General features: G+C 48.6%; 1 protein-coding gene across 2 annotated transcripts in view; it reads left to right on the forward strand.

Annotated features, from left to right (window-relative positions):
* GALNS (galactosamine (N-acetyl)-6-sulfatase) overlaps positions 1–24198 on the forward strand; it is a 40754-nt gene that overhangs the window by 7782 nt on the left and 8774 nt on the right. Inside the window, exons 6-13 of one of the 2 annotated variants that reach the window (XM_084214909.1) lie at positions 796–862; positions 972–1099; positions 1803–1942; positions 3121–3224; positions 9493–9629; positions 10581–10641; positions 12038–12140; positions 20042–20163. In XM_084214909.1, the coding sequence (XP_084071035.1) occupies positions 796–862; positions 972–1099; positions 1803–1942; positions 3121–3224; positions 9493–9629; positions 10581–10641; positions 12038–12140; positions 20042–20163 (862 nt within the window). The remainder of the gene's footprint in view (positions 1–795; positions 863–971; positions 1100–1802; positions 1943–3120; positions 3225–9492; positions 9630–10580; positions 10642–12037; positions 12141–20041; positions 20164–24198) is intronic. The other variant, XM_084214908.1, reaches the window with a different exon arrangement.

Below are 24198 nucleotides of genomic sequence, written 5' to 3' on the forward strand. Positions count from 1 at the left end.
ACCTGTATGGGCCTTAGGGGTCCTTCCAAGCCAGACCATTCTGGGATCCCCTGGTTCTGTGGTTAATAAAGGTCCAACACCACAACCAACCTGGAAGTGTCATGTGGATGGTGCAGGGATGTGGAGCTGCCCTCCCAGAGCTGTTTGCTCATCCCTGGCACCCTAAAGGCTTCCACTCTTGGAAGCTGCTCCCATTCTATACTGAAAGACCTCTTTGTTCCTTCTCTTCCTGTTTGGAATAACATTTTGTGTATTTGCATAGCTCCATTCCCTGCTCCCAGTCTGCAGTCTGGGCCCTTCTTGTCCATTCATTTTTCAGTCTGGTGTTGTCTCATTTCACTGCTGTTACTCCCCTGAGCACTTCCCCGGGCCCTTCTCTGCTGAAGATCCCTCTAAAATAATGTTTCCAAAGCAGCCCAGGTTCTGCTTCCAGCATTTCTCTGTCTCACTGAAAGTTGTTGTGTACTTTTGAAATTTTATTCACATTTCAACCAGTTCTTTATGAATCACCAGGAGATTTTAAAGCATTTTGCCCCCTACAACAAAAGGCCAGTCCCTCAGGTTTGTCCAAAACTTGAAGTCATTAATTTGCATCAAGCTGTGTCACCACTTTCTCCCATAAGAACAATTATGGTGACATATTTTTAATATCTGAAGAGAGCTTGCTGGTGTTAACTGTGACTTGTTTGTCACCTCCTTACGCAGGGGAAAAATCTATAGAAGGGGGATAAATCCTTTTTCTGATGTTTATTCCTTAGGATTGATTTTTTTTCTCTGATTTCCTTTTATCTTAAGGTACTATGAAGACTTCAAAATTGATCTGAAGACAGGTGAAGCCAACTTGACTCAGCTCTACCTGCAGGTACTATTTTAGTGCTGGCTTCCAAGCCAAGGTGACTTTCTGCTTTTTTTTTTCTTTTTGGAGAAATTTTGATGGCAGAGGATAAATTCATTTTTATTGTTGTTTACAGGAAGCTCTGGATTTTATTAGCAAGCAGCAGGCCAGCCAGCAGCCATTCTTTTTATACTGGGCAATTGATGCTACCCACGCTCCTGTCTATGCCTCCAAACAATTCCTGGGCACCAGTCAGAGAGGGCTGTAAGTTCTGCTTTTTGGGGGTTGTTTTAATTAATTCCTCCTGCAGCTGCAACAGCCAACCTGAGCAGTGGTTGGTAGATCCAAGGCATGGATCACTCCTCAAGTGTGTGTGTGCTGAAATGCATTATTTGCTTGAATTGTTCTTTCATAATTCGGCTTTAATCTGAAGTGAAGCTCACATGACCTCAGGGGGAGGAGGGGGACTCTAAGCTCCTTTGCCAGTTGTGTGAGGAGTGAAATGCTGTCTGTGGCACAGATGATTTTTTTAGAAGGCTTTTGTATGATCAGTGCCTGTTTTAAAAGCCTATAAATCAGACCAGCAAATAGAAAAGCACTCCTGAAAATGCAGTTTGGAGTAGGCAATGAGCTCTGTAGACACTGGGAGTGTTGCTTCAAAGAGTTTCTAACCATAAGGAAAGCCATGGTATTACCTCTCAGTCTGTGGCAAGGTGGGTTTGCCTCTGTTTGTGAATTTTTTGGCTGAATTCCTCTGTCCAAGAGTGGCTCACAGCTGAGCAAACCCTGACCCTCGATACCCAAGGGCTGCTCTCTGCAGGCCAGAGACAGAAAAGTTTGCAGTGGCAGCAGAAAACCTGATGCATGAGAAGGATTTCTGCAGCCCAGGTAAAATTCAATCCACTGAACACATTGTGCTGACCCTTTTCTTGCTGCTCTGAGTGTTTTGCATCTCCTTTTGCCTCAGGTATGGGGATGCTGTGAGGGAGATCGATGACAGCGTTGGGAAAATCCTGAAGCACCTCCAGCAGCTGGGCATCAGTGAGAACACCTTTGTGTTCTTCACCTCTGATAACGGGGCTGCTCTCATTTCAGCTCCCAAGCAAGGTGAGGCTCAGCTGAACAAACCTGGCCTTGGAAAATCAAGGCTTAAATCTCTCTCTGAGGAGAAAAAATGCCCTGTGTGTAGTGTCTGTGTTAGGAGGTAGAGAAGCCTCAAAAGACAGAGTATTTATGTTTGGAATAATTTATGTTCAGTGCTTCTGGTCACTGTTGGAGGAGGGGTACTTGGCCAAATGGAATTTTTCCTGACCCAGTGTTGCTGTTACCTGTGTGTATTTGCACTGTCAGGAAGGGAATATTCTGTAATTTATTGAGAACCAGGCTCAGTAACTTAGCAGGGTGTTTACTCTCCATCTGCCAAATGCATATTTCAGCCTTCTGAGCAATTAGAGAGACTTCAAGAGTCCCTCATTCTTCAGCTCTCATGAAAAATATCAAGAAGAGAAACAAGTTCTTTTAGCTAACAAATTTTCTTTTGTTTAAGTGATGGTTTCTCTGAAACAAATCACTGCAGATTGATTTTAGAACCTGCTCTCTTCTCTTTGGAGCCAGGATTGGCTTGTGGTTATTGAACCACAGAGCAGGGAGTAACCTGAGTTCTGATTTCAGCTCAGCCACTGGCTTTGACTTTGTGTGACCTGGAATCAGTTATGAGACCTCCCGGATTGTTCCTTGGCCAGCTGAGCTCCAGGGTTGGGTTAAAACTCCAGATATTCCTGCAAAGCCCTGGCCATCTCTGAGTGACCATTCAGGGAATGCAGGATTATTGTTCTCTCTCTTACACCTTCATCTAATATTGTTCTGGTACTATAAAATTTAAAATCATCATGTAAAAATGATGTTTCTGCCTGAAAGTGCAAGATTTCCTTTGGTTACAGTCAGCAGTTAACACCCTTAGAGGAAAGGAGAACACCTGTGAAGTATTTTCTGTTTGTGTGGGGTTTGGTTTTAATTTGGTTGTTCATAGCAAGGTGTGTTTAACTGTCACTTTCTCCCTGTGCTGAAAAGACACTCCTAAAATTTCATCACAAATGGATATTGAAAAAAAACCCACAAACACAACACAACAAACAAAGAAATAATGACAAAAACCCAGCTCTGTCCATATCCTTTGAAGAAGCATCCATGCAGAAATGAGAATTCATTTCAAACCAGCCTGGGTGACAGTGTCCTTTGGAAATGCTGGTGTTTTGTGGGGTTTAAGGCTTTTTTTCTGTCTCTAGGAGGAAGCAATGGGCCCTTCCTGTGTGGCAAACAAACCACCTTCGAGGGTGGCATGAGGGAGCCAGCCATCGCCTGGTGGCCTGGCCACATCCCTGCAGGAGGGGTGAGTCTGCCTGGGGCACTTCTCAGCAGCCTGGGGGTGCTGCAGGGAGTGGAGAGCTCCTTGCTGGGCTCAGGGGGCTTTGCTTCACACTTTTACCTTGCCCCAAGTCCAGGTGTTGGTGTGAATAAGGAGCTGCTGCTGCCCCAGACAGCTGAGCCATTTCAATGCAAGTTTCCATTTAGAGGGTCTGTGCTCAACTTTGCTGTGAGCACCCAGGCTCTGCTCTTGTCTTCCTGCTCTTTTTAACCCCTTTATTCTTTTGGACCTGGATATTTCTCATTTGTTTGAACAAACTGAGCAGGAATTTGTTCCCCACACTCTCCATGCCCTGAGGTACCAAGGGGTTTGACCCTCACATCTCTCACTTTGGTGCTTGATGAAAGTTCCACTCAGGGAGGTTCAGACACCACGTTATTGCTCTGTGCTGCCTGCACACAAATGCAGATAGGATCACTTCAGAATAACCCCCCAGTGGCACTGCCAGCCCCCCTTGTCCCAGCTCTCATTACAGAAGGATGCAATCAGTCCTGCTGCAGGATCCCAGGGACAGCAGAGCCCCCTCCCCCTGGTGAGCATCTCTGAGCCCTGCAGAAAGTGATCCTTCATTAGCTGGGCACCGTGCTCCAGCCTGCAAACTGGTCATAAATAAAACATTTGTGGAGGTTGCATTCCATTGGGGTGGTTTAATTGAGGCAGGCTAATGATAATTTATCATTTACATTTAGGAGGGACCATGAGGCAGCTCAGATCTGCAGCTGAGGGCAGGAGGGTGGTTTGGTTTCATTATTTTTCGAGAGTTCACCAAACCTACCAAGGATGGTTTATTATTTTTCTAATTTGAAATGAAAACAGTCATTTTGTTTAAATTTAAACATTTCCATAAAGCCTTTGCAAGCCAAGTACAACAGCCCTGGGCTAGCAAAGGAGAACATGAAACTGCAGCTGAGTGTTTTGTTTGCTGGGTCCAAACTAAATAATGTGCTAAAAGTAAACACGCATTATAAATGGGGACGAGAAAATGCCCAAATTTAAAAATTCTTTCCATTGTAGTAACTCTGAGGATAATTAAGAACAGGAGGAGAGAGAAATCCTTCTGCTCGCTTCTTTTCTGCCTGGCTGGGACCTCTCTCCCAGGTAGATTTTGGGAGCTGCTGCTTGAATTCCTGGGAAGAGGCATTGCTGTGCAGAGCTGTGTGTGCAGGGTGGGCTGGGCAGCTGAGCTGTGCCTGGAGCTCCCAGGTTTTGGGATGCACCCAAAATCTCTCCTCCACCATGCCAGTGTCAGCCTTAAGCACGTGCTCAACTTCAAATCCTCCTTATCTGCTGCTCAGGAACTGTGATAGAAACTCACCTGTGTTTTCTGCTTGTGTTCTTGCCTTCGAGGCTCCAGCACTGCTCCCTCAGCAGCCCTGACCACAGGTGAGAGACTTGTGTCCACCACTGCATTTTTGGCTTTTTTTTCTGTATCTTGCTGTAGCTTCACCATCCTCTGGAGGAGATTTAACTGCTCAGCCCCAGTCCTGTGCACTCCAGGGGGCTGTGAAATGTGGAAAGCTGCTTCAAAGTCTCTCATTGCTCCTACTGTTCAAGAGTTGAAGGAAGCAAAGGTTTGGGAGTTGTGAACTTCAGCAGAAAGCTGAAGGGTCAAGTCCTTCCTGTGCTGGGTTTGCTCCCAGGGCAGTGGTTGTTCCTTTCCATTTGAGGAGCAAGGGAAGGGCCAGGAGCTGTTTCAGGTGGAACAGCTGCAACCAGGAAAGGAGAGTTTGTGTCTCTGGCCAGTGAAATCCAGTTATTGTGTGAAAAGCTCTGTCTGCTGATGGGAATGCTCCAGGGAGACCTCACTGCAACCTTGCAGTGCCTTGGGAAAAGGAGGGAAAAGAACTTTTTATACGGGCAGATAGTGCCAAGACAAGGGGGAATGGCTCCCACTGCTAGAGGGCAGGGTTAGGTGGGATATTGGGAATGAATTCCTCCCTCTGACGGTGGGCAGGCCCTGGCACAGGTGCCCAGAGCAGCTGTGGCTGCCCCTGGTTCCCTGGCAGTGCCCAAGCCAGGCTGGACAGGGCTTGGGGCACCCTGGGACAGTAGCAGGTGTTCCCCCCATGGCAGGGGTGGCACTGGATGAGCTTTCAGGTCCCTTCCCACTCAAACCATTCCATGATTCCACCTGGCAGTTTGTTAATAATTTCATTGATCCACGAGGCTGGGGAGTTTTGTTTTTACTAAAGAGCACATTCCTGTGCTGGAATTCAGGAGCACAGGGTCTAAACACAAGGAGTGAGGGACAGGGTAGGAGCACCTGCCAGGCTCTCTGTGGAGCTGGGGATAATTGGTGCAGTTGGCTGGTTTGCAGGTTTTTGGAGGGGAAAGATGCCTCAGGAGTGTGTGTTGCTCTTGGCATCAACACTCAGTGAGTTCTGCTCCCCACCAGGAATATTTATTCCCACACAAACAGCCTGGCTGCACTTCCCTCCTCGGCTCCGTTTTCCAGGTGAATTCACAACAAATCAGCGTTTCAACATTCCCCGCATCACATCTGCCTTCTGGAAGGATCCAGCTGGAAAAAAAAAATCATATTCTATTGGTATTTGAATCCTCCTCCTCTCTCCCCTCGCCCTCCTCCCCTTCCTCTCTCGTGCCTGCTTCCTGAAGGAGAAAAGAACATATCAACCCAAAGACAGCATTGCAACCTTTTCTTCCCTATCTCCCATGGGGCGCAAATTGAAATTGAATTAGACAGGGATATCAGGTCTGCTCGCTGTGATAACTGTAAAAGGATTTTATTTAAAAACACCCTGACATTTGTTCACCCAGTTTCAAATATTTAGCTTTCCTCCTTTCCATTCCTGGCGGGGGCGACTTTATTAATTGTCGCCTTTGATTCAGAGTTAAAGCTTGAAAGCACTGATAACAGCACTGGGGACTATTTCTTCCAGCGCCGTGGCCCACAGCAAAAGGATTTCATTTTCTTAAAGACGACGTGTGGATACTGAGAGTTTATTAAAAAGAAGGGGGGGAAGGAGGGGGAAAAAAATCCGTCCTTACGTGCGTAATACCGGCTGTTCCTCACTGATACAGCAATATCTGATCTCCCTCCGTTTATATATTATTTATTTTCTCTGGGCTGTTGCCCTCTCTGGATTTTTCTTTTTCTTTTCTTGAAAAAAAAATGAAATAAATAAAAGGGAAAGGCAACTAGAATGAAAGAGCCCTGTTGACAGGAGAAAAATGGTAATTTTTTTTTTTTCTCTGAAAATACTTCAAAGTTTTATATAAACATTAACCTTTTTTTTTTTTTTTTCCCTTTTTCCTTCTTCAACGTGGTGCTGCAGAGCACAGATAAATCCAAGTGGCTGTGGCATGGGCATTTAATTTCCTTAAGAAGTTTTCTCTGCTTCACGGCAAAAATGTTGTCTGAGACCAGAAACGTAATTGGATGATTAAAGAGAGTCATCTACATCTGGTGCTGGTTAATAAGGGCCAGGACAAGGGGAGCATGGTGGCCCCCCAGGAGTGTCCCCACGCTCTGGATAAATGAGGTGACATTAAAGGCACGAGCCCGGGGTCAGCAATTGCCTCTTATCAAAAGATTGAGGCGCTGGGACGGAGCCACAACAAGAAAAGTGATTTTTGGATTAGATGGAGAAATTGTGAGAGCTCTGATTACAAAAGGGCTCAGCCAGGGGCTGGCTGCTGGGCTGGGTGGGGGGAGCAGGAGGGGTTGGAGCTGCTCCTTCTGCAGCTCTGCAGGTGGGAATGAGGGCAGGGAGGAGCCCCCAGGGCTGGGAGCTGCTCATGGCCCCGGCTTCAGCCCTGGGGACAGGACTCAGAGGGACCCTGGCCATGTCCCTGTGCAGGGACAGGGCTCAGAGGGACCCTGGCCATGTCCCTGTGCAGGGACAGGGCTCAGAGGGACCCTGGCCATGTCCCTGTGCAGGGAGGGCACAGGACAGGACTCAGAGGGACCCTGGCCATGTCCCTGTGCAGGGAGGGGACAGGGCAGGGCTCAGAGGGACCCTGGCCATGTCCCTGTGCAGGGAGGGCACAGGGCAGGGCTCAGAGGGACCCTGGCCATGTCCCTGTGCAGGGAGGGGACAGGGCTCAGAGGGACCCTGGCCATGTCCCTGTGCAGGGAGGGGACAGGGCTCAGAGGGACCCTGGCCATGTCCCTGTGCAGGGACGGCACAGGACAGGGCTCAGAGGGACCCTGGCCATGTCCCTGTGCAGGGAGGGGACAGGGCTCAGAGGGACCCTGGCCATGTCCCTGTGCAGGGAGGGCACAGGGCAGGGCTCAGAGGGACCCTGGCCATGTCCCTGTGCAGGGACAGGGCTCAGAGGGACCCTGGCCATGTCCCTGTGCAGGGAGGGCACAGGGCAGGGCTCAGAGGGGCCCTGGCCATGTCCCTGTGCAGGGAGGGGACAGGGCAGGGCCCGGGCTCTGCTCCCAGGGCCCAGCCATGGCACAGGAGGGATGGGCAGGAGCTGATCCCAGGGAGCTCCACCTGGACATGGGGCAGAGCTTTCCTCAGTGCCCAGAGGGGGTGTGGAGCTCCCTCAGGGGACACCCCAGAACTACCTGGACACCATCCTGTGCTGTGGGATGGTCCTGCTGGAGCTGGGAAGTGGGACTGGATGATTAAAATCATTTTAAGGAGAGGAAAAGGCTGCACTAAAATAAAGAATAAATGTTCTCCAAACCCCACCCAAGCTGGCTTTGAGCACTTCCAGAGCTGGGGCAGCCACAGCTTGTCTGGGAAAAGTCTCCCTTTGTGCCTGTCCCCAAGGCCAGGCTGAGCAGGGCATTTCCCAGGCTGTGGCCATGGATAAATCCTGAACTGAGGGCCCAGGACATGTTGGTCATGGTCAGCTGATCCAGCTGCTTTCCCAAGGATTTCCACAGCCAGGTTCCCTCTTGTGCTTCAAGCTTTGCACTTTGTTTCCTCCCAAGGAATTGTGGCAGGATTCTTGCATGCAGCTTTAATAAGATGTGTTCCTGCCAACACCTCCTGATGAATGAAAGCCATTAAAAATTGAAATGACTGTAATCAAGTAATGTGATATTGTAATGTTAAACTTGTAATTAGGCCCCTGCATGTTGCTTTCCCCAGTTCTTTTTTTTTTTAAATTTCTTAATTCTTCCTTTGTGTTCACTTTGTTCAGCCCAACCTCTTAATACAAGGTTTAGTATCCCTTTTTTTCCCCTTTATTTTTGAGCCAGCATCTCATAAAAATTCATTTATCGTGTCATCATTTGTTGCATTTAAATAATTTGTGTCAGCTTAGAGGCTGGGGGGGTCTGTTTGTGAGTAGAAGGAATCAGAGGTAAAACGTCTTTGATAGTCCCAACATTGTTCTGTTGGGATTGGACTTGGATTTTAGTCAGAAAGTGCTTTGGTGCTCCCAGCTGTGGGGTTTTATCCAATGGTTTCTTGTTTCCCAACAAGTGCTGTGGCTGAAAATGCTCTTTTCCTGTCACATCTTGTGCTGGTGCATCCTGGTGCTCCTGAGGTGGCAGCATCTGCTTTAACTGAGTGTGTCACTGACTAATTAAACACTCTGCAACAACTCCCACTATCGTGGAGGGAGCAAATGCTCACAAAAAATCAGGCAGAACAGACTTTGGAGGGTTTTAAAATATAAATAATTAAGAGCATAGAGATGAGTATGGCTTCCAAGTAAGGAAAAAGGGGAAAAAAAAACCCTTGCACATCTCCATTGAAGCCAAACCCAGATGTTTTTCTCCCTTATTAAAATATGGACTAAAAATACCACAACTTTACAGTTCTTGAATTGTTGGAAATGGTTTGCAGATGAAGTCATCAGGCTCTTTTTGTTATTATCCATCTATCCCTGTGCTTTCTGGGAACTCTCTCAGGGTATTCTGGACTCCAGAGATGACCTGGAGAAGGGAACAAATCAAGGACTTTTTTTTCCCTTGGTGTAAGTGCTGATTTTTCAATCCACAAATGAGCTGGAATTTGCTAAATTAAGTTGAGCCCCGTGGCAGCACACTCCTGGAAAAGGGATACACAGGAGTGAGGAGAGGGAGAGGAAAATGGAAAAAAAAAAAGAATCAAAAATGCAGATTCTCCCTGGAAGTGGAGAAATAGGGATTGTTTCTTTGCTTTATTGTTTTCAGAGGAGTTGACTGATGACTGCAGCAGTGTAAAGGGAGAGGTTTTCAGGGTGCTTTGCAGGGAACCTGTTTCCACACAGATTTTCCTGAAGGGCTCTTTGCAAACGTGCTTCTGTTGATTTTTGGTTGCAGGTCAGCCATCAGCTGGGCAGTGTGATGGATCTGTTCAGCACCAGCCTCTCCCTGGCGGGTCTGCAGCCTCCCAGTGACAGACAGATTGATGGCATCGACCTTTTACCTGTCATGCTGCAGGGCAAGCTCATTGACAGGTCAGTGATTATCCCAGAGCTGCCAGCCCTGCTCCTGCCTGAAGGGATGCCAGCTTTGGGGCTGGGCTTTTATCACCAGCTCACAGGTATTTAATGGAAGCTGAGAGCAGGCAGCAGCAGAGCTTCCCCCTGAGCTCCTGCTCCGCTGGAACGAGCTGAGGTGGGAATTCCTGACGTGTGGCATGTTGCCATACACTGGAGTCTGGGGACAGATGAAAATGTCACAGGGTTAGCAGGGATCCCTGCAACAACATATGGCAGGAGGGGAGATAAAAGCCTGAGAACTGGAGCCTGGCTGGGGGAGGATCCATTATTTATCACTGCAAGAGCTGCCCAGACTGTGCTGGGTCCTTGTCCTGCTGCAGAGCTGGGAGGGGAAGGCTGTGCTGCTGCAGAGGACCTGGAAACACCAGGAAAATCCTCTTCCCAAGGTCCTGGAGTGCTTCTGCAGGGATAGATTTGGGTGAAAGACCTGGAATCTTTATGTGCTGTTAGTTCTTGGGCACAGGCACCAAGATCTGACAGCAAATCTGGCCAACAAATATTTTATTGGAAGTGTCGGAAGTCAGGAGAGGTCTTGGAGTTGGGATTTTGGTGAGGAATTTGGCAGCCTGGGAAATCTGACTACAATCATATTCTTTGGGAGATAGCAAGGAGACTTAGGCATGGAAAACATTTTTGGAGCTCATTTTTTTTTTGGATGAGAACCTTTGTGCTGTGAAATTCCTTTTGTGCCTCTTAAGCAAGGAGCACACCTGAGTATTACAGGAGCTTTGCAGATTCCTCAAACACAGCCTGGTCTATCTTGTGGAAGTTTGGAAAGTTTCTTTGATGTTTTAAAAGGGAATTTCAGTGCAGTCACCAACTTGCTTGTGTTACAATAACAATCACTCAAAGCATGTTGTGGCTTTTTTTTTCCTTCTTTTTTTATTTCCTTTTTTTTCCCCCTAGACATGACCAGGACAAAGTTTTCACAGTCCCTCAAAAACTTTCCAGGAGATGCAGATTTTGTGTAAGAACTTAAAAGATTAAGCTTAAAAAGAAAAAGTGAGTGTGTGGGGGAAAAGAAATAATTTATATCATAATACTGAGTACAAGCTGGATCCTCCTACAGAATAGAAAATGTATTTTTTTACAAGGAAAAACATAAAACTTTCAGTCAGGAGGGCACAGAATAACTGACCATTATTGGCTGTTGATGGCAAGGAAAAGGAGACTGGAGTGCTGTGTGGAATATTTTTGGGAGGTTTTGATGATGGCACTGGTTTAGCTCAGGTGCTGCACTTTGGCAGGTCTCTCTTGCTGCCTTTATTTCACTTCCAGGTGTGTTAAGGATGTAGGGATGGGCTTCCCCTTTGTTACTGGTGGCAGCTCTTGGTGACAAAGGAGGGAGGCTCATTGTTACTATAGGCTAAAAGAGCTCTGAGGTCACTCCTATAATTCCCACAGGGATATTTAAATTTCACCTTGCAGGTTTTTCTAAGTGGCATCACCAGAGTGAGTTGTTTTTTGAGTGGCATCTGAGAAGAAAAGACAAAGGTTCCCCCTGACAATGACAAACAGCTTCACCCTCATGCTCTGTCAGCAGCCCAAAAGAGCTGGACAGAGGAGTTGCACCAACAAATCAACCCCCTCTCCTGCAGATAGTCCCTTCCAGCGAAATTTTGTGCTGTTTCCTCAAAAAAAACAGGAGTGTTTTGTTGGGAAAACCAGCAGGAATGTTGCTGGGATGCCCAGGGAACAGCACAGATGCAGCGAGTGAGATGCATTTCCTGGATGAATTATTAATTAGGGAAACCTCTGGGAGCAAGTGCAGCTTTAGCAGCGTGTTTACATGCTGCAAAGTGAGGTTTGGGGGGAAAAATGGAGAGGAATTAAAACCACAGCATGTCTGGCTGCCAGGTTTTTCCATGTGGAGTTTCTCAGAGATGTCATCCAGAACACACCGGCATCTGGTGTCCTCCTGGCCACCCTGCCCGTGTGGCACTGCCAGCTCCACCCTGCCCGTGTGGCACTGCCAGCTCCATGGCAGAGCTGGGCAGAGGATCCTGAGCATCCCAGAGCCCCTGAATCCCCTTTTCCCTGGCAGGCAGGCAGGCACTTGAGAGCTGTTTGACACTGGAACCGCCACGCTCCAGAGGAAATCCCAGGGGCTGGGAGTTCAAGGATTAACAATCCCTGGCAGCCAAGCTGGATAATGTTTCATTCTTGCACCCTGTGAGCTCTCAACTTGATGAACACTTTAAGAAATGTTAATTGAAAACCTTGCAGAGGAGACTATTAGGAGGCAGCCTGTTCCTGCCTGATATCCACATGGGAAGTGGGATGCCATTAAGGGGTTTGTGGCCCTTATCAGGAGGCTGGCCCTGGCTGTGGGTGTTTCTCATGCAGCTCTGCTCTCCTTCCAGGCCCATTTTCTATTATCGTGGCAACGAGCTGATGGCAGTGAGAGCTGGGCTGTACAAAGCTCACTACTGGACCTGGAGCAACTCCTGGGAGGAGCATGGCAAGGTAATGGCACAGGGACCTGGCCTGGAGTCACTGGGATCCTGGGGACAGACACCCTTTAAACTGGGGGGTGTCACCATGCTGCAGTCTCCTCAGAGCTGCCAGAGCCTGCTGTGCAGGTTTCTGTTGGGAATATTTCTGTCCCAAAAGGGCTCTCCAGGGAGGTGGTGGAGTCCCAGTCCCCCTGTTTAACAGGATGTGGCACTTGGGGACATGGGTCAGTGGTGGCCTTGGCAGTGCTGGGGGAGCAGCTGGACTCGATGATCTTAGAGGATATTCCAAACTAAAGAATTCTGTGATCCTAAAAAAAACCTGAGGGGACGAGACCCCCCCTCTCCTGAAATCAGGTACAAAGAGAGGAAAATGAGCAAATTCCAAGTTGTTCTGAGGGATGCTCCCTTTAATCAGCACTTAATCCCCCTTAATATTAAACCTTCCCTGCTGAATCCTGAGCTTTTAGATGTTCACCTGTGGTTGGACTTCCTGATCCTTGTGGGTCCCTTCCAACTCAGGATATTCTGTGATTCTGGGAATGTCTGGAGCCTGGTGCCACCCTGACCACGAGTCTCACAATTCCTGGCACAAAACACCTATTTTGAATTATTGAAATGGAATTGGGATGAGTTTGTTGGGTTTGTGATGGTTTAAAAGGAAAGCTGTAGGAAAAGCACATGGAAAATACAGCAGTGGTTGAAAACAGTGAAATAAACATGTTTAATCTGTTATCAGCACTTTTGTGAGCCCACATCACACTATGTACACAATTTTATTTATTTTATATATTTCCTGGCTGATCTCCTCACAGTTAGATGTTAAGCACTATTATTTCCTTTTGTTTTTGTGTCTTTCTTGGCTCTAAACTCTGGGGCATTTGCTGAGTGGCAGCTTCACATGTGTGCCTTGCTGCAGATCCCTTCAGACAGGAACCCAGAGCATTAAGGCCCAGCTCTCAGCAATCCTGACAGCAGCCTGGGCTTGGGGAGGGATTGTTTGCATGATTTTTTTTTTTTTAATTTTTTTTTTTTTTTTTTAACTTATGGAAGGTCCTCAAGGCATCACAGGTGCAGAACTAAGTGCTGGTGACATTTGTGGATATAAAAGTGCAGGGATTCTTTGACTGGGATGTCCTGGGGGGTAGAAGGAAGTGTCAGCTCCAAGGGAGTCATTTCCATTCAGGGCTGTAAATGTGTGTGTTTGTCTTTTTTCAGACTGCAGTGCTTCAGGATTTAAAGCTTGTTTTACAGGGAGCAGGCAGGAAAGTTGGCTCTAGAAATGTTTTTTATGCTCTGTCTTGGTGCTAATTCCACACCGATAAAATGAGATCATTTATTTGTCTTGTGTGGGAGTAAAACCTGTTTATCACCCGTGGAGGGTTTTCCCTGGCTGGGAGGAACTGGGAGCTCCTCTCTCTGTGTGTTTGGGTGTAGGGGGTGGCAAATTCCCACAGCAGTCCTTGCTCTCCGTGGTGATAAAAGCACATGCCCTCCTTCCAGTTGGGAAATAAATAAACCCCTGCATGGAACTCAACTCATTCCTGCATGTCTGAGTGTGGAACAGTGATAATGGGGACCAGCTACTCCTTCCAGAGGCTCTCCCACTGTGAGCAGTGGCAGTGCTGCAATTAAGGAATATTTATTTCTTTCCAAGTCTTTGTTTAACTGCTGTCTGATAAAAGTCAGCAATTATCCTGTACATCAGAGAGACGATTACAAATCCACTCTCTTTCCTGCAGCTTGGATCACATGAGCTTGATGTGGGGAAAATTGGAGCACATTAGTGGCCAGAGCAGCCATTAACAACACGCAGAGGAAGCTGAGGCTGAGATTTGTTCCAATTCTCCTCATGTCTTCGAGCCATTAATTACAAACCTTGCAAGTTTAAAAATAGAAATAAATCAGAATGCAGAGCAGCTCCACAGCTCCCAGCCCTGCTGGAGGAGTTTCTAAGCTCACCTTACAACACAGTTCCCTCTTTCAGTGACTGGGCTTCCCAGCTGTGTTGATATTGGACTCTGGAATCAAAAAGGCCACTTTGTTTGCTAATTCCATTTGAAAAACAACTATAAATCCATGCACATCTGTGGCATTTGGAATTCTGACTGTTGGCTGTTTGTTCAATAAGGTTGACTTGCCATCCCAGTAGAACTCCAGCTAATGAGGATTTGTTAATTGTATGATCTTTAGAGGTCTTTCCTCATTGTGAATCCAGTGAGACTTCCAGATATGAAACTCTCTGTGTGAAGGTCCCCGCTCAGACCTGGAATATGTGGTTTTCCTGTCATCCATTGGAAAGAGAGCTGAAGTTGGCCAGATGTGGCAAAACAGCTGCCTGCACATTTTGGAGAGGTTTGTTTTATGGGTAGGGGAATATTTCATGGTTTTGACAGAGGGTTTAGCCAGCCCTCCTTTCACTTTCAGAATTCCCTTGGTAATTGACTGTGTGGAAAACCACAGATACAGATAACTTGCCCTGGGTTTAATTCCCATTTTTGTTTGACTTTCAGATGGGATTATCTCATTAAAGCAGCCAGAACTCCATTTTCATGCTGATACTGGAAAATGGGGAGCTGGTGCCTGTCCTGGGCCTGTTTGGGATGAGCAGGATGGTGAGGGAGGATGTGGCCCCTCACCTGGAAAGCTGTGTTTGACTGGGGTGTGAGTTGGTTCAGTAATAAAGGATGTTCACACAAATAAAACGTCCCAGAGAGACACAGCCTGCAGCAGGCACAGCCTAGCAAGGCAGAGCAGGGCTCTGAAGGCTCCTCTCCATCTGGCACTCGGAATATTTGCTCTGGAAACATCCCATGCAGGCAGCACACAGGTTTGCTGTCATCCCCCAGTCCCATGACAGCAGCATGCCCTTACTGGTCTGCATCCTCTGCCTTATGGCCTGGGATTAGGGCTTGTCATCTGACACACAGATGAATTGTGCTGTTCTGTTCTTCCCAGCTTTTGTTTGTTTATTTTTTAACCCCCAAGCAATTTTTTTTTTCTAGTCTGACTCCTGTCAGGAAGTCTTGTAGTCTCTCTCAGTGCTGGAGGATACCTTGATGCTGCCTTTTCTGTTGGATTAACTGGATTTCTTGATTCTTGAGGGGGTGGTCTCTTGAAGGCATGAAGGGAAGGCTCACTCACAGAATCAAGTGGGAGTAAGCATTTTGTGGGACATTTTCCCCGAGGATTGCACAGGATGCTTATTTGGAGCTGTTTACCTGCCTTCCATCTATATAGGTGGCTCATGTTTACATAATTTGACATCTCTGACATTCAAGAGGTGATAAATGGGACAGAGGGAGATGAAAGGAAGCCTGACTTGAAAAATGTGTTTGTATTTTTAAACAGTTTGATAGAGGCAGAAAAATCTCCCTCCTGCATGTGGGCTGAGTCCCTGCTGCTCCAGGACTGGTGGATATCAAAGCTTTTCCATTGTTGTTCACCTTTTTTTCCTTGAAGCAAAAATCAGCAGTGATGAAAATAGCCATGTGTGCAGGAGCAAATAGAGAACTGGGGACAAACCTGGGGAGATCCCTCTTGGACAGTGAAAACACACAGGACTTTTACTGCCAGCCACCTGTCAAATGCTGGGGTTTTTTGAAAGTAGGGGTCCGAAAAAGTAAAAACATGGGTGTTTTCTGTAAATTTACCAGAGTAGGCAGCAAGTCCTCAGGCATTTTCTAATGTAGATAGAGGATAGAGGAGGCAGGAATGGGAGGGAGCAGAAAGGAAATTTCCTTTTCTCTGCCTCCCTCCAAAAGCATCCAGCACAGAACAGCCCTTGTACCTCCCAAGAGTACTGAGGCAAGAAGGGGAAAAAATAATGAAGGAAAAATCGTGGAAAACGCCCTTTGGTTGTGGGAGAGGGGCTGATAACATCAACCTTTGTGCTGTCAGCTTGTTCGGAGCCTTCCGTGGGATTCCTCCGAGCCAGCGCTCCTGTGGCTTTAAAGCTGCCGCTATTGTTTTAATGCGAAATGCCAGAGGGGTTATTCCAGTCAGGCTCTGCCATTGCCCTTCTCCTGCACGTGAAGGGATCGATAAAGCCTTTTCTGCACCGGGGATGTGAAGTCAAGTAGAACCTCACAAATAATGACATTTGATTTTGGTCCTCTGAGCATATGAACCAGGCATCGATCGGAGCTCGCTGCGCTGCCCATCCCGGGGCTGCCCATCATCCCTGGGGCTGCCCATCATCCCCGGGGCTGCCCATCATCCCCAGGGGCTGCCCATCATCCCCAAGGGCTGCCCATCATCCCCAAGGGCTGCCCATCATCCCCAGGGGCTGCCCATCATCCCTGGGGCTGCCCATCATCCCCAAGGGCTGCCCATCATCCCCAGGGGCTGCCCATCATCCCTGGGGCTGCCCATCATCCCCAAGGGCTGCCCATCATCCCCAGGGCTGCCCATCATCCCCAGGGGCTGCCCATCATCCCCAAGGGCTGCCCATCATCCCCAAGGGCTGCCCATCATCCCCAGGGCTGCCCATCATCCCCAGGGGCTGCCCATCATCCCCAAGGGCTGCCCATCATCCCCAGGGCTGCCCATCATCCCCAGGGCTGCCCATCATCCCCAGGGGCTGCCCATCATTCCCAAGGGCTGCCCATCATCCCCAAGGGCTGCCCATCATCCCCAAGGGCTGCCCATCATCCCCAAGGGCTGCCCATCATTCCCAGGGCTGCCCATCATCCCCAAGGGCTGCCCATCCCAGGGTCTCTTCCAGCCTCTTAACCCATCAGCAGCAGTTTTGGGTGCAGGGGTTGAAGCCTGGCACCCCCACTTGGAGCTGGCTGCTCATCCCAAGGAGGATTTCCCTGGGAATGGCCAGGAGGCCAAGGGCACCATTTGCCTGTGCTGTGGCAAACAGCAAGAAACAAAAAATCCCAGGCTTTAATTGACAGCTGTGCTTTTCTGCTTGCAGTACTCACCTGCTTTTGGTGCCCTGGTGGTGCTGGGGGGGCGAGGAGAGCAGAGCAGGAGGCAGAGCTGGGCTGGGGTGGCTCCTGGCCCTGCCAGAGCTGGGCTGCAGCCAGGCTGAGGAATTGCCAGAGGGCTCCCGTTAACACAAGTGGTGATTCCATCTCTTGGCAGGGAGCCCAAACTGGCAACCGGCTGTGTTTGTCTCATGTCTATATTGACACAGCATCTGTGGGCCATTTGCTCTGGAAATTAAAGCTGTGCAGCCAAGGGCTGCTGCATCCCAGGGATGGAAAAACAACCCAGGCTGTGAGATTGCTGAGAAGGCCGGGGATGGTGATGGCTGGAAGGTTCACCTGGTGGGCAGGGAATGTCATGTTTTAATCAGAATCATTGAAGGAAAGGATTGGTGGAATCTCTCCTGCAGCAAGCAAGTTTCTCTGGTGGTGCAAAACACTGTAAGAGCTGGGCAGGAGCTTTGATGCTCTGCATGGGCTCCCTTAGAAGGCAGGAGATGCTCCAGACAGGACATTCTGGTTTGGTTTTCTGGCTTTTGTGAGGGAGGAGAAAAGCCCCAGGAGTTTGCTGAAACACAGGGAGTGACCTCTGTGCTGTGTTTGATCAGCGAGCCCTGGAGGTTGGAAAAGCCCCCAGGGTCATGGAGTCCAAGCTGGGAGCAGTCCCCAGGTGAGAGGAGCACTGAGCCACATCCCGTCCTTCCCTGAGCCCCTGCAGGGAGGGGGACTCCACCCACTACCTTGGATAGGGAGCAGGGACAAGAATTAGCAATGTGTCCAAATTATTGATGCCTGCATCTTGCTATGAGCAGTGTGACAATAAACAGCTTTAGGGATAACAGGAGAGTGGAACTGGCTGGTGTTATCCTGCTGGGTGGGACAGGCTTAGGCAGCTCTTGGCTCTTCTCCAGCTCCAAACATCGCCAAACCTACCTGTACAAAATAAATAATAATGAATTTTTTTTTTTTTTTACTAATTTGTTGATGAATAGATAGAAAATCTTTGAAGGTCTCTCTGGGGGTTGAATATGGACTCACAGAGTACATAAAAATAGTAATATTCCATTTTATTTGCAGGGATAAAGTTGGAATGCCTTAGAAATGTCCTAAAATTGTATTCTTTAGGTTTTATTTACTTACCTATTTATTTATTTGACTTTTCTCCATTGGACTGCTTTTCAAGAGGGCGCCGAGTGCTAAAATTAGAATGACAGGTGGCTTTGGGCTGGTGGCATCAGGCAAATTGTCCCAGCATTTTCTTTCCTGGGAATCTTTGGGGTTGTGTTTTGGAGTCTGGGCTACAAGGATTTCCTGGGAAACACAAGATAAAACAGAAACAGAGCAATGTCTAAACAAACACCCCAGAGACGAAAATCTTTCACACTGAAGCATTTGCAGCGAGGAGCATTGTACCAATTAGCAGACTCTTAATTAAATTGCTTGTTTGATTTGCATCCAAATTATAATTTGGTTGTTATGGAGGCTTTGATACCTTTTCATTAACTGGTCCTTTTGTGGGGAAAAAAACCCACAAAAATCTCTTTTCCCTGTGTGTTTCAGAGGCCTGTGGCATCACAGGGTGGGAAGGTCAATCAGTTTTGTATCCACTTAAAGTCCATTATTGGTAGGGCCACTCCAACCTATCAAGCAACTCCCTTATTTTTCCAGTCAGTGATTCAGGAATCTATAGCCCTGTGCAGATAAATGGGATTTCATGGGCTTCTAAACTTCTTGCTTTATTGAAAAGCAGAATATTAACTGCTCCACTGACCAGCTGTCCATTAAAAACACGGGATATTTTTAGAAAATTGTTTGCCAATCAAATCCTACCAACATCTGTAGAGAGCCTTTTCAGTTTGTTTTATAAGCAAATGCTACAGCTGCTTTCCCACTTGCATTGAAACATTCCCATTTACCTGCTCTCCATGTCTCTGTCCATGTCTTGGGGCACTTTGGGATTGTGAGGAACAGTGTGGGGGCTGGAATTGTAAAACCCAGCTTTAACAAGTCCATTTGGGGCTGGGCTGGGCTGGGGGCCCTGCTTTATTGCCTGCCCAGGGAAATGAGTGCTTTTGCATTTTTGGCTCTTGGCTGGGTTTAAATGGGCTCTGTGGCCCTGGAGGCTGCAGGCCAGGGATTAGGGAGCTCCCAGCTGGCAAATCAGGGCTGGGGAAGGAGGGAGGGAGAGAGGGGGCTGGCAGGGCTGGGGCAGATGGAGCTGGCAGCTCTGGTGCCCAGCCAGCATTTAACCCCTTGCTGCTCCCAGCTGCTTCCTCAGGACATTTCCAGGAGCTGAGCTCTTCAAATCCACTGCTGCTGCAGGGAAAGTCCCACCTTGTGCCCCCCGAGATGGTCAGAGACAGGAATGTGGGAATGTCTCCCCTTCCTGCAGTGCTCCCATCCCCACTGCCATGCCCAGGTGAGACCCTCATTACCAGCCTGCCAAGAATCAAATTGAAAACACACCAGTTTTTATAAAATTAACCAGATTTGCTTCATTTCTCAGAGAAACTGATCCTTCAGGTGCTGGCAGGGGAGTTTTGCTGCCTCTCAGGGTGTCTTTGTGTCTCTCCTGGGGTTTTGGTTTTGATCAAAAGTGTCAAGCAATCCCGTCTTCCTGGGGCTTTCCAAAGCCAGAAAAACCAGCCAGAAAATCCTTTCCACGTGCAGAATTTTTATGATTAAATGCTTCCACCTCTTTGTCTTTTGTTCTGCCATTTCATTTTAATGAATATTTTATTGGGATTATATTTTTAGAAGACAAGAATGCACGGCCTTGCTTCAGCTCTTAGTGCAACACCACTTGCTCACCTTATTTTACCCCACCAGCTCAGAATGTGTTTTGGAGATTGAAGTGGACTCTTGGTTTAAAATAATCCTGAGGTTTGTTGGTGTTTTGCTGGAGAAAGTGGCATCAACTCAAGTTTTGCTGCCTGCCCTGCATCACCTTTGATGACCTCTCTCCTTTTTCCTGCAGGGCATCGATTTCTGTCCTGGCCAGAGCGTGGCTGGAGTGACCACACACACCCAGGAGGAGCACACTTACCTGCCCCTGCTCTTCCACCTGGGCAGGGACCCTGGGGAGAAGTACCCCTTAAGGTGAGCCACCTCATGGGCTGTCCTGAAAACTCAGCAGTGTCACTGTGCAGAATTTATTTGCTGGTTCTTGAAATCTGCTTACAAGCTATCCCAGGGAGCCATGCTGGGAAATAATGGCTTTCCTGCTGGCTTTTTCTCAGGAGAAGGGACAGAAACCTTGTGTTTGGGTGGTCAGGCGAGATGGGTGTGCTCATGGACCTGGTTGTTGCTGTTGTGTGTCCTGCAGCCCCTTGGGGAGGAGGGAAACACCAATTTTTGGCCAGGCCAGGGCTGGGTGCAGCACGTTCAAACAGAGCTGCTGGGGAGCTCTGGGGCCAGGGGAGAAATAACCTGTGTGGTGCTGGAGTCTCTGGAGGGCAGACTGGTCACCTTCCAGTCTCCTAGCCCAGCTTCTCCAGAGGGTGTTCAGCAGGAGAACCTTGTGCCCAAGCCTGCTCCTTCCTCGGGCTCTCCTGGCTGTCTGAATCCATTTTCCTCTAAGCCTGCTATTGTAATATTTATCTTTGGCACACACCATGCCCTGAGAGATTCCCACAAGGATTTATGCAGTCAGCAGGCAGCAGAGCCCACAAAGAGCTCTGCCACCTCCAAAAATGCTCCCAAGGTGTCCCCACCTCCCTCCTTGCCTCCCTCCCTGCAGCAAATCCAGGGACACGCAGCCTCATCCCTTCCAGGGGCTCTGATAGGGAGAGTGTGGAAATAAATCAAGGAGGAACAGGGGCTGCCTGCCCAGAACTGGGTTTGTGCAGCAGCCTGGAGAGGCAGAGATGTTTCCTGAGCTGACAGGGCTGCAATTACTCAGCTGGTTTGAATAATTGAGTGGACACACTCACCCCATTCCTTCCAGAGGAGCTGAGCCTGTGCTGTCCACAGTGTTTGCACTGGAGAGAGGAGGGAGGGAAAATGTTTCCATTCTCTCTCACTTAACTGAGCACTTCAGAGGGGCATCAGCAGTGGGTAAAGCTCTTTGGGGGCTCTGCTCCCCCTGCATTCCAGCACTAATGAACAGAGCACAGCTGCAGCCCCAGGACTGGAAATACAGCTCAGTGAAACCAAACCAGGCTGGCATTCCAGGGGAATTTAACAACTGCTTGGTTCCCAAGGGATGGAGGGACAGGACACAGGGAATGGCTCCCCACTTCCAGAGTCAGGGATGGATGGGATATTGGGGAGAAATTCCTGGCTGGGAGGGTGCTGAGGTCCTGGTGCCCAGAGCAGCTGTGGCTGCCCCTGGATCCCTGGCAGTGTCCCAGGCCAGGCTGGACGGGGCTTGGAGCACCTGGGACAGGGGAAGGTGTCCCTGCCGTGGCAGGGGTGGCACTGGATGGGCTTTGAGGACCCTTCCAACCCAAACCATTCCAGGATTCTGTGATTCTGATTCAGGAAATGAGTGTGCAGAAATAATCTCTTTTTCCAAAACCCAAAATAACGGGTAGCAGTAACTGAGCTGTAGCTTGCCTGCTGTGTGTGTGTCACCTTTGTCACCTGCTCCAGGTCACCCTGCCCTGCCAGGGGATTGCACTGGATGAGCTCTAGAGCTCAGCCCTAAATACTCTGTGAATTTGGGCTTCTCTGGTACTGTTTGTGTTTTCTCTGGATTTGAGGCAGAGGAGCTCTTCCCTCAGGGGTGTTTGCAGCACCTGCTTGCCTGTGATTCCACTGCTCCTTCCCACCACCCTGGAGTGAGCATTGAAATAAATTCCAGGGTTCCAACTGCAATCATTTCTCATATGGCTGCATTGATTTTTTGGATATTCACAAGCTGTTGCTCTGATTGAATTTTATGGCAAGATTATGACCCGATTATGGAGAGCTGGGCTGGTGTTTATTATGCAGCCCCTAATAGAAACCCTGGTTTTAGCACATCACTCTTCCTTTCTCCAGCACATTCTGCTGCTATTGTCTCCTCTCTGGTCACAATGGAAAACTCATGGGAAGTGGGTCTGCTCTATCGAATGTGGTAATTAAATTATCCTCATTTGTGGAGCTGTTCCTGGTGTGTATTTTTATTTAGCTTAATTATCCCCCTTGGCAGGGAGCCTGCTGGGAGTCCCCACACTAATGTTTCTCCAAAGGGAATCCAGCATCCTGCTCCCAGCCTGCATCTGTCTGTCCCTACGTGCTGCCTCTGTTCTCCCTGCCTGCTTTTGCTCACTTTTTATTACATTTATTCCTTATTTAGTGCAGCCTTTTCTCCTCCCTTGAAATGATTTTAATAATCTGTCATCTCTCTTGATTTTCATGAGTTTGGAGTGGGGTCACGTGCAAAGCCACCAGCAGTGGGTGTCCCTGCTGCTCAGGAGGGCCTGGCCTCACATGCACCTCCAGAGGGATTCACTGCTTCTGTGTTTGGGATCTCAGAGCCAGGGAGTGCCAGGAATCAGCAGCTCAGTCACCTGCAGCAGCACCCCTGACCTGCAGGGGTGGGACACTGCCTGTGCAGCACACACAGGGACAGTTCTTCAAGGCTGCAGCTTTATAGATTCAGAGAATGTTTAAGATCGGACCCTTAGGACCATCAAGTGCCATTAACTGGCCCTGCCAAGCCCACCACGATTTGAGTCATCTCATGGGGGTTGGAACTAGATGAGTTTTGAGGTCTCTTCCCACCCAAACCACTCCATGATTGTTACTCTGTATTAGGAAGATGAGTGGATAGGAAGAACCTATTTTTCCAAAAATCAAACAAAGCTTTTCAGTCTTTGTTCAAGGGGCTGCTGAGGGCATCCCTGAAGATGCAAGCCCTGCAAGACCCAGAGGCAGCAGTAACATGTGCAGCTCCCTGGGGCTCTTGGTGAGGCAGGACAAGTCCTTCCTCTTCCTCACACTGTTCCTGCATTTCCTGGAGCCTGCCTGCAGACAGTGCCAGCAAAAGGAGCTGCACATGCAGTGAAGAATGGCTCAGGCAATTCCAGGAGGTCCTGCCAGGTGTGGGGACAGGTCTGGCACTGCTGAGCACCCTGCCCATGGTTCCCTTCTGGTGCTGCCCCCCTGCCCTCAGCTGCTCTGGGAACAGCCCCCCCACCATGGCTGGGACTTCTCCTGCTGCTGCTGCCCCTCTGATGTGGCTGGACCCCCTCTGCCCCCCATCTTCTGCCAAGGGACACAGTTGTGTTTGCTCCTTTGCCCTGAAATGTCCTGGAATCCTGGAATGGGCTGGCTTGGAGGAACCTCAAAGCTCATCCAGTGCCACCCTGCCATGGCAGGGACACCTCCCACTGTCCCAGGTGCTCCCAGCTCTGTCCAGCCTGGCCTTGGGCACTGCCACAGCTGCTCTGGGCACCTGTGCCAGGGCCTGCCCACCCTCCCAGAGAACAATTCCTCATTCCCAGTCTCCCATCCATCCCTGCCCTCTGGCAGTGGGAGCCGTTCCCTGTGTGCTGTCCCTCCCTCCCTTGTCCCCAGCCCCTCTCCAGCTCTCCTGGAGCCCCTTTGGACCCTTGTGTAGGAGTCACCTCATCCTTGGTGCTGAGAGCTGAGCCCTTTGTGCCTTTTTGTCACCAGGTCAGTGCAGGCTGGGGACAGAAAATCTCTTTTTTTATAGCTCTCAACTTTAAACTGTAAGCAAGAATGTGTGAGGGGCAGCACAGAAAGCAGAAGCATTTCCCTGAGTCTGAGCAGGGCTTTGCTTCCTCCCTGGATGCAATAACTGCCCTTGTTACCAAATTTATCCAAATGCAGAACTAAAAGATCTGATAGGTTTTTTCCTTGGCCAGATTCTGTTATCTTTGGGCTGTGGTGTGTGTGCTAAGTACCACAGAGGGAACTTGTTTCTCCAATGTGACAAATTCAGCAAAATTATCTGTTGCTACCATCTTCACAAGCAGTTGCCAGTTTTATTATCTGAGTCAGATTATTGTTTATACAGACATTTACTAAAATACTGCATAATGATTTATATAAATAAATAGATATAATATTTTATATTTATATATTTAGAGATATATAAAAACATATATCTAAAAGCAAAGCTGGCACAGCTAAAAATACAGTTGGTAAAATACCTAATGCAGCCTTAAGTAGAGAAAGTGTTTT

Source organism: Fringilla coelebs, assembly GCF_963513975.1.
Source record: "Fringilla coelebs genome assembly, chromosome: 14".
In the NCBI taxonomy this organism is placed as follows: Eukaryota; Metazoa; Chordata; class Aves; order Passeriformes; family Fringillidae; genus Fringilla; species Fringilla coelebs.